The following is a 10,963-nucleotide window of genomic DNA, read 5'->3' as shown; positions in this document are numbered from 1 at the left end:
GCTGAGGAAGGGTTGTTGAGGTGGTTCGGACATGTAGAGAGAATGGAGCGAAACAGAGTGACTTCAAGAGTGTATCAGTCTGTAGCGGAAGGAAGGCGGGGTAGGGGTCGGCCTAGGAAAGGTTGGAGGGAGGGGGTAAAGGAGGTTTTGTGTGCGAGGGGCTTGGACTTCCAGCAGGCATGCGTGAGCGTGTCTGATAGGAGTGAATGGAGACATATGGTTTTTAATACTTGACGTGCTGTTGGAGTGTGAGCAAAGTAACATTTATGAAGGGGTTCAGGGAAACCGGCAGGCCGGACTTGAGTCCTGGAGATGGGAAGTACAGTGCCTGCACTCTGAAGGAGGGGTGTTAATGTTGCAGTTTAAAAACTGTAGTGTAAAGCACCCTTCTGGCAAGACAGTGATGGAGTGAATGATGGTGAAAGTTTTTCTTTTTCGGGCCACCCTGCCTTGGTGGGAATCGGCCAGTGTGATAATAATAATAATAATAATAATAATAATAATAAATAATATGTATTATAGAACAATAGTAATGAACAGCTTTTTTTTTATTGTTGGTTTGTGTAAACAGGTTTTGTAAACAATATAATGATAATGTTTGTGTGGTTATTGTGTTGCATACAACAAGTGGATATATATAAATTACACATTATACATATTGGTCTCACCAGCCACAAAAGTTACTTGAAAAATAAAATATTAAAAAATAAAAGTAAAAATAATATTACCGAGTGAGCGGAAGTTGTCGATGTTGCCATAAGCGGTTCACTTTTTGTCAACTTCACTCCTCTATATCTCGGTAAGTACTGATTGCATATTTTTAAAACACTCAAAAAATATTCTTAAAATTTTGGCAAGAATTTTTTTTGTTTTTTTTTTCGAATATTTTTCGACACAGAGCAGGTTTGTGATCAGGGGCTTCGACATTGAAAGGGTTAATGACTATCAGGTAGTCTTGCTATTCCCTGGAAACTACCTTTCACTATACCTGGTGCACAACACCAAGACAGTACCTCTAGAACTGACTGAGCAAGGTTTAACAAAACCACTTGTTTAGACAAGTGCACTAAGTGTGCAGTTGTCTAATAATAGAAGTGGGTGGTGAACTAGCAAGAATGCCAGGAGTCCTACACCTTCAGTTCGTGCCTGATAGCCTTCTGAAGTTTCACCAAGGGTTACCTGACATGCCCTAAGGTGGTCAAATTCCCATCACTACCACTGCAAACAGAAGCTAGTACATTAGAACAGACCAGACAGTGGTGACTTTCCTGTTTAGATGGATTTCACAAAAGGGAAAAAAAACAAAAAAATAATGTCCCCACTAAAGAGGTCTATTAGAGAGAGGGAGAGTTGAGATAATCAAATTTGATAAGGGTAAGGAGGATAGATCTGATTCCTCAGATAAAGAGCTCCTTTCTCATAATATGGGACCTCCTTTAAGTTTTTACACTGAAATATTAGAAAATACATTATTATTACATTCATGGGTAGTGCTAAACTTGCAGGAGTCTATACAGCACCTGGGGAAATGGGAGGCACTCAAGTTCAATCTAAGGAGAGGGCAGGTCCAATTCCTTGGATCAATAGCCCATCACTGGCATCACAAAACTTACAGTCAGGAGATAAAAGGATACAGGGATGCTATATTCCAGTTTTTCCTCCTGTATGCCTCCAAGAAAGTAATACAGTGGACCCCCGCATAACGATTACCTCCGAATGCGACCAATTATGTAAGTGTATTTATGTAAGTGCGTTTGTACGTGTATGTTTGGGGGTCTGAAATGGACTAATCTACTTCACAATATTTCTTATGGGAACAAATTCGGTCAGTACTGGCACCTGAACATACTTCTGGAGTGAAAAAATATCGTTAACCGGGGGTCCACTGTATTCATCATTTTGACCTTCCTGTCTGCCTTTGTTTTGATACCTCTTACAATTTGAGTACACTCTAAAGACTATTCCATATACAGTACAGAGCGGCCATCACTAATCCGGTAATCAGTTACCCGGTTTCATCAGTAATCTGGCACTAATTTTGGCTAGCATAATTTCAAATTTCATCATTATACTGACTCAAAATTCAGCATTATATACAGAAATTGTGCAGATGGTTGTAAATCCACAGCAGCAAGCCAGTGGAGGAGAAAACAGTGATGAAAATGAGGAAGATGTAGCAGAGTCTCTGGAAACAAACACATATGCAGTTTAATGTGATCCTTTATTGGTCAATAAAGGATCACATTAAACTGCATGTGTGTTTATGTTTCCATTGTGTCGGTATTTTATACCATTTATTTTCAGCAGTCTCTCTATTGATAGGTTAATTAAGTGTATTCTAACCTAACCACTCTGTCATCTGGCAAACTCATTAATCCGGCACACTATAGGTCCCAATGATGCCAGATTAGTGATGGCCAACCTGTACCAGACTGTCAATTCAAACAGTGGCTTGTACAACAGCTTGTGCTTATTTGGAGGGTACAAAAATTTGCTCTTGGTACCAGTCTCCTTCCCATTACGCACAATGCAAACCTAGATTCATCCTTGCCCGACTCTTTTTATTATTACATTCGTGGGAGTAACACTACCTGTAGGGGGTCATATAGCACTTGGAAAAAATGGGAGGCAACCAGGTTTGATCTATGGAAAGACAAAATTCCTTGGATCAAGATCCCCTTACCAGCATCAAGGCACTTTCCTTGAGAGGAGCTTTACCTGAACCAATCCTACTTTTGGGTCGGGGGATTTTAAATGCAATTGCCATTCTTTTTTGTGAAGGGTCCTATTGGCAACTTTATTACCTGTATACAGTACACGTACTTTTTATCGTATACGTGTATAGTGGGACTCAATTATATACTGATCTCAAATATTTAAATTTTTGTTGTGCTGGAGTTAGACTGGATGCTGGTAAATAATCAAGATAGTGATCACTTTCTTATCATTTCATCCCATTCCTGGCTAATCTGCCAGTTTTCCCCTGTCTATTTCCCCCCAGGAAAGAGAAATTAAAGTTGTTCTTTGCTGGACATCCAACAAGAGTGTGTGTGTGTGTGTGTTTTTTAGACAGGAGTGGAGGCTAAGTGACCATTTTTGCAACTTGACATGTGAGCAAGGTAACATTTACGAAGGGATTCAGGGAAATTGGTTAGCTGGACTTGAGTCCTTGAAGTGGTTAATACAGTGCCTGCATTCTGAAGGGGTGGGGATATTGCAGGAGGGATCTGAGCTATAATGTTGGCACACGTCTAGCAAGACTGTGATGGAGTGAGTGAAGGTCACCCTACCTCAGTAGAAGGTGGCCAGTGTTGTATAAAAAAAAAAAGTCTGTCACATTCTGTAATGCTCTTTTAGTAAGTTGTTACACCTTCCTGTAATTTCTCTTCCTGAACAACTGGCATTGCCATACCATGTCCCTTGTGGAAACTACCCAAGCCCTCTGTCTAAAACTTGCTGCATGGAGCTATTATCAATACTGTCTTACTATTGATTGCTATCTTTCCTTCATTCTTCAGGGGGTGCCTTGATGGTGGTGAAGGGCTCTTGCTCCATGGGATTGGAATTATCAGTCACCATTGTTAGATCAAACCTGATTACCTCCCATTCTCCAGGCATCATATGACCCCTATGGGCTTAGTGCTTCCGCATGAATGTAATTAGAATATAAGATGCAAATAATGCTTATGTCAGTATAATGTATACCAAATACACATTATTATTTAAAAGTGCTTGAACATGATTATCTTACTGAAAATTGAGACCAGTATCCTGTAAGAAACCCTCGACAATTTTATATAACATAATTTACATTGCTGTAGAGGGAACAATACTGGATGTCTCAGATAAACTTGTTGAGAATTCTAAAATGCAATATTAAAGAAGCTGGCTCATCTTCAAAATGGAGAGAGTAGTTGACCTTGGCTCCTGCTCTACGCAAGATGTCATAAAATGCTTTACATTCCTTTCTTATCCATGGTCTTTGCTCATCTCGTACCTGTAATGTAAGAGCTTTATTTATTCAACGATATTTCTATTGAATCTGGATTTGTACTATAATCACTATTCAAAATTGTTTACCAATAAAATAAAAAAATGATATTCCTACCTGATAAGGAGTAACATGTATGAAGATATTTATGTGCTTTAAAGCAGCAAGAGACTTTAAGATGGCAGGTGCCGTAATCCATGTCTTGCTACCACCTGCATGACCTCCATCTAACCAATACATGTTATGAATCTGAGAAATAATAGTCCTATTAATTCTTACAATAAGAGTATACAAAATCATAAATGCCCCTAGTCTATTATGTTTATTATGATGATTATTACTCAAAAGTACTAGAACTGTTAGGGGTTATACAGCCCTGAAGTTTTGATCCATTAGGAAATATAATTTATTTAACCATTTCACTGTTGGTCCCATAATATTACAGCTTGCAAAGCAGTGTTGGTCCCGTAATAGTATGCCAAAATTGTAGCAGCTTCCAATCTTGTATGATAAAGCTGGTAGGCCTACATACGAGAGAATGGGTCTGAGTGGTTAGTGTGTGCAGCATAAAAAAAAAAATCCTGCAGCACGCAGTGCATAAGAACAAAAAACTCAGACCCTGTTTCTCGTTGAAAACAGCAACTTTGTGGTGTATTTTTGTATGGTATTTATGGTTTTATTCTTGTTTTCTTGGTCTCATTTGATAGAATGGAAGATATAATACAGAACTATAGATGATTTTGAATGGTTTACAAAGTACCTAGAAATTGAACTCAAAGTATCGGAAATATTTGTTCGACTCTTGCTGATGTTCGAGAGTAAACAAATCACATCACACATCCAATACACATCAACTGGTGGGTCTAATGTGCTTTCACAAATGCGCTAATATTATTTATACCATTTTTACAATAATGCAGTAGTCTGCATAACAGTAAATCTATTTTTTGTGTGAATGAAAATTCAAAATGGAAAGCAAACATAATATAAGAGGGGCCTGGAGATGTGACCAATGAATAGAGAAAATGTTATTTTAGTGCTAGGAATGTTTGCATAGTTAATTCTGGACCCTATTTTGAAACTGACCTTCCTTAAATTGTATATGAAATTGAACAAATTACCAATTTCTGATCACTTTATTGGGTAGTTAAAATCAGTAAATGGGAAATTTCTTGTACTCAGTTGATAGAACAAAAGGAGTTCTAGCAAAATAGCTATGAGTTTGGTCGACTGGAACACTGGGCTCAAAGAGAGCAAAATCGTCAATGCATGTATATCGCCAAGACCACTAACTTTGAGAGAGTGTAAGTATAAGTTTTCCATCAAATGTATTACTATTGGTGTCATTACCATCGAGAAAAGATTCTCTATCATTTCATAAGGAATTTTTTTTTTTTAAATTCTTCGACACTGAGAGTAAGTTTGTGAGCAGGGGTCTTGACAGTGAAAGGGTTAAATCAAAGAAAATACATACAGTAGGGCCCCGCTTTATGGCGTTTCGCCTTACGGTGTTCCACTAATATGGCAATGTCAAATTATGACCAAAATTTGCTATACGGCAAGCGGTCTTTCAAATATGGCATGCCCCACTCGGTTTGTTTACATTCTCCGTGACCGCATTTATTATGTCAGGAAACTTTCCAAAATTTCAAGTGTTTTAAAGTTACCGCGTATTTTATATGTACTCTGATAATTATACTTATGTGTACCTGTACCTAAATATACTTACACACTGTGCCGGTGTGCAGGTACACATTAAAATCGCTAAGTCTCTCTACTCATGACGCCAATACTACGTAATAATAATCACTCTTGGGTAGACTAAATGTCTTATTTTACATTAATATAGGCATTTTCATTAATCCATCTATGATATTTTCCTCAAAATTATATACAAAACCCGTTACATAGCATATAAGCATGGTACATACACTTACAGAATAAAAACTGACGTAAATATGAGATTTGTTTACAAAGCGGCTGTGTAGGTAGTGTCGGAAGAATTATGTTTTCTCTAATCAAACTGGGGGATAACTGTATAAAAATAATCTTTCGGTATGCCTTCACTCTATACATGTATATAGCAATTCACAACCCTTGTGGGTTTAGTGCTTTTTATGATAATAATAATAATAATAATAATAATAATATCTTCATTCACTCTAAAAATGGTGTGTTGCTGTTTGTTTATTCTGTACTAACTCGTACACAATGTAAGAGTATCTGTATTGTGAGGTAATTATTATAATAAAAAAATATTGAGGTAAATGTTTTACAAACTCTTACAAACGTACGTGAATGAACTAAAAGTAGTCACATTAATACGCATTTATTTCGCCTGACCAAGTGATCGCCCACTACCTGTTCAGTTTGTATTCTTACATTGTCTGAACTCTGTATCTCGTTCTCTCTCTCGTTTACTCTTTCGTTAACTAGTTGGCTCTCATTGATGATGGCGTCTAAGCTTAGCTGTGATAAAAAGAGGAGTCGTAAGCCTTGTTTAAGTGCAAAGTTAGAGGATGATGGTGTGCCATTCTGATTTTATTCAATAAACACCCTGCCACTCACCTCTCACACATTAATATTAATATTTTAAGGTAAGTAATAAGTGTACTCTGTGTGTACCTTACGTTTTATTGTATTTTTAATGCCTGTTTCTATTGCTAACTTAATATAGTTAGTGTAGACTTGTTGTCTGGCATTTATTGCACATTTTATTATTATTATTATTATAATCAAAAAGAAGCGCTAAGCCACAAGGGCTATATAGTGCTGCAGGGCAGGAAGGAAGCGAGGGTATCAGGTGGTAAAAGGGAGATGGATGAGTAATAGGTTACGGAGAACAGTGGGGCAGTGGATGGTGAAAGGGTAAAGGGCAGCAAGAGACTGAGCTAGAAAGGGCTGAGGGGAGTGCGAAAGGTATCATCATCAGAGTTTGTGGAGTAAATCACTCGTTGTCAAGAAGTCAATGAGAGAGTCAGGATTAAAGGAGGGTCCATCAGCAAGAAGGGAAGGTAAAGAGAGAGTAGTAGAGTGGAGACGACGACAGAGGTAAATTCTGCGTGCTCATTGATAGAAAGGGCAGTCTAACAGAATGTGGCTAATCGATACGGGAACTTGACACTGCTCACAGAGAGGAACAGGGTGCCTCTCCATGAGATACCCATGGGTAAGACGAGTGTGGCCAATGCGAAGGCGGGAGAGAGTGGTCTCCCAACCTCGGCACTGATGACAAGAAGACGGCCAGTAACCTATGCTCGGTTTAACAGAATGAAGTTTGTTACCGAGCAGAGTTGACCAACGTTGTTGCCAACGGGTATGAAGGTGGGTAGCTATTGCAGCAAAATAGTCCAGAAATGGAACACCTCTATAGGAAATTGGTAGGTCATGTACTGCTGACCGCGCAGCAGTCTGCCTGTTCATTGCCCTGTACGTCAACATGACCAGGGACCCAACAAAAGACAATATCTTTATGTTTGGTAGAGATACGGCATAGCCAAAGTGGGATATGGAGAACTAGGGGGTGAGATGTATCAAATTTTCGTATAGCCTGTAGAGCACTAAGGGAGTCTGAGACTACCACAAATGATGCCACAGGCATAGATGCGATATGAATAAGTGCTGTAAAAATGACATACAATTCAGCAGTAAAAATGCTAGCCGAAGATAGTAAATGCCCCCGCACGACGCTGTCCGGAAACACTGCTGTGAATCCGACGCCGTCTGAAGACTTAGAGCCATGGCATGAGAGCGATGGCATGAGAATGAGAGTGGAAGTGATCAAGAAAAAGAGAGCGGGAAGCCACCATAGGCAGTTGGGCTTTCGAGCAAGGGAGTGAGAAAGAACAGACACGAACAGCTGGAACTTCCCAGGGGGGTACGGAAAAGTGAGATGCTACATGAACACATAAAGGTGGTAACTGAAGGGAAGACAAGAGTGAATGTAGGCGAAGAGAAAAGGGACGGAGCAAACAGGGGCGGCGAACAAATAAAGAATATCTACTAATATCGGTGACAATTCTATAAATGGAAGGATTGTGGAGATCGTGAGAGCGTACATTCGCTTCTGCATAGAGGCTCTCAACAGGGGAAAAGCGAAAAGCACCAAGGCATAAACGTAATCCATGGTGATGTATGGGGATAAGGCTAGAGAGAGTAGCAGGAGAGGCAGCTGAATAAATCTGGTCACCATAATCGAGTTTCGATAAAACGAGGGCTGAATGTAGGCGAAGCAGAGTTCGACGATCAGCTCCCCAGGAAAGATGAGCAAGGGTTTTAAGAAGGTTTAGCCGGCTGTGACGAGTTGCCTTCAGAGAGGTAATGTGAGGTTTCCAGGATAACCGACGGTCAAAGAGAAGGCCTAGAAACCTGACTGTCACGTTCGGGGATATGGGAGCCATAGAGATACAAAGGATGATCGGAGATGACAGAGCGTCTAGTAAAAGTAATCTGGTGAGTTTTGGTACTGGAAAATTTAAACCCTTGCGTGGTGGCCCAAGTGGAAACACGGTCGACTGCATGCTGGAGAGAAACGGCAATAAGTTGACAGCGCCGGCACAAGCAATAGCGAAGTCATCAACATAGAGTGATGACCAAATATTGGGAGGAAGAACAGAAGCCAAATCATTTATAGCAAGGAGAAAAAGCGTTGTGCTCAGAACACATCCCTGAGGGACTCCTTCAGCTTGGATGAAGTCCGGGGAAAGCACATTATTGACTCGAACACAGAAATGTCTGTCAGTTAAAAAAGTCTTAAGGAAGGATGGGAGATTGCCTCGGAGGCCTAAGGAGTGGGCCTGGGCCAAAATATTATACCTCCAAGTTGTGTCATATGCCTTCTCAAGGTCAAAAAATATGGCAATAACTGAGTGATTATTCGCAAAGGCATTACGAACATATGTATCCAAGCGTAGTAAGGGGTCTATGGTAGAACGGCCCTTACGAAAGCCATATTGACTAGCGGAGAGACTGTTGTGTGTCTCTAAATACCACATTAAACGTCGATTTACCAGACATTCCATCACTTTGTAAACTGCACTAGTAAGAGCGATGTGACGATAGTGGGAGGCATTATGTCCTGTAGTACCCGGCTTGCGGAAAGGGAGAACAATGGCAGATTTCCACAACTGGGGAAGAACTCCTTGTGCCCAAATAAGATTGAAGAGGTGTAAGAGGACTACAAGGGCTGACTGATGTAAATGTTGTAACATACGAATATGAATGTCGTCAGGCCCAGCTGCCGATGCTCGGCAAGCTGAGAGCGTTGCCTCCAGTTCCTGAAGTGTAAAAGGTACATTAACTGTTCTTCTCTGAGAGAAGAAAAGTCCAAGGGTACTAACTCTCTGGCAGACTTTGAGGAAAGAAACGAGGGGCATAGATGGAGCCCCCGGGAAATACGGACCAGATGAGTGCCAATTTCAATGGCAACGTCAAGAGGGTTTGCTACATCAACACCAGCGACCCGTAGAACAGGAGCCGGGTCAGGAGAGTATTTACCACTCAATTTCCTCACTTTTTTCCAGACTGCACTCATAGAGGAAGCAGAGGTGATGGTGGAAACATAGTCTCGCCAGCAAGTGCGTTTAGCTTCACGGATGACACGGCGAGCAATCGCATGCTTCTGCTTAAAATCAAGAAGTCTCTCATTGGTTCTACTGTACTGGTACCTGCCCCATGCAGCGCGTTTCAAACGTACTGCATGAGCACAAGCAGGAGACCACCAAGGCACGCACTTCTGAGAACACGTGCCTGAGGTTTGGGGTATAGAATGAGAAGCTGCTGCATAAACTGACGTCGAGAAGAGGTGTAGGAGCTCATCAATGGAGGATGAAGAAGGAACCTCACTAAAAGCAGTGAGTTTCGAGTAAAGGTCCCAATTTGCCCGATCAAATTGCCAGCGAGGGCTACGGAAAGGTGGTGAATAGGAAGGTGAAGTAAGAATGATAGGAAAATGATCGCTGTCATGTAAGTCCGGTAGAACAGACCAGGTGAAGTCTAGTGCAGTGGAGGAAGAGCAGACTGATAGATCGATGCAAGAGAGAGTACGAGTACAAGGATCAAAATGGGTGGGAGTACCCGTATTTAAAAATGGAGGGGGTGAGAGTTGAGAAAAGCCTCCAACTGGATGCCACGTGAGTCACAATGAGACCCCCCCAGAGGAAATGGTGGGCGTTGAAATCACCAAGTAACAGAAGTGGCGGTGGTAAGGATGAAACAAGAAAGGCAAAGTCTGGGATAGAAAATGCTCAAGAAGGAGAGAGATATAAAGAACATATTGTATACCACTTATTCAAGTGGATACGGGCTGCAGTGAGGTATGGACAAATAGTTGACAGTATGGAATATCACTGCGTAGAAGAAGGGCACTTTCATTAAAGGTCCCATCTGAGAAAGGATCCGAAGAATACAATAAATTATAGCCTGAGAGAGGTTGGAAAACAGCCGAGTGTAATTTTGGTTCTCGCAAGAAAGCACCAACAGGGGAAAACCTGGAAAGCAACAGCTGAAGCTCACCCCGATTACCCCTGAGGCCACGGATATTCCACTGTAAATAGGCCATGATTGGCAATGGCTGCATAAGTGTCTCAATCTTCAACTTGTCGGTTTTTCAAACCATCCATCACAACTGTCAGACACTGCAGCATCATGGGATCTTGTTACAAAGAATTTTTCAACACTTGTTCAACCTTTGGACGAAGACCTACTTCGACTAGTGGATGGTACCACTATGACCCAGCCTCCGCCTGCTTCACCTCACCTCACTACAGTATATAAGCCACGTCTACGGCCCTATGCTGTACATTCTACAAGATTGATGGACTGAACACATCGACTCCAGGCTGAGGGACTGATTACCTCATACTCCTCCTCTCCTTATGCCTTCCTCTTTGTATTGGACTGATGAAGCCACTGTGTGGCGAAACGTTTCCTGAATAAAGATTCCCATATGCTGCATAAGTGTCTCAATCTTCA

General features: G+C 41.0%; 1 protein-coding gene across 10 annotated transcripts in view; it reads right to left on the bottom strand.

The window, feature by feature from the left end:
* Positions 1–533: 533 nt before the first annotated feature.
* LOC128690974 (mitochondrial protein C2orf69 homolog) overlaps positions 534–10,963 on the bottom strand; it is a 97,888-nt gene continuing 87,458 nt past the window's right edge. For all 10 annotated transcript variants that reach the window (XM_070088424.1, XM_070088421.1, XM_070088422.1 and 7 more), the window contains 2 exons: positions 4,109–4,240; positions 534–3,997 (listed from right to left, as the gene is read on the bottom strand). In XM_070088424.1, coding sequence (XP_069944525.1) covers positions 3,842–3,997; positions 4,109–4,240 — 288 coding nt within the window. In that variant the 3' untranslated portion in view covers positions 534–3,841. The remainder of the gene's footprint in view (positions 3,998–4,108; positions 4,241–10,963) is intronic.

The sequence above is a fragment of the Cherax quadricarinatus genome, chromosome 24 (assembly GCF_038502225.1).
Source record: "Cherax quadricarinatus isolate ZL_2023a chromosome 24, ASM3850222v1, whole genome shotgun sequence".
Classification (NCBI taxonomy): domain Eukaryota; kingdom Metazoa; phylum Arthropoda; class Malacostraca; order Decapoda; family Parastacidae; genus Cherax; species Cherax quadricarinatus.
This window is presented reverse-complemented; position numbering and strand designations above follow the sequence as displayed.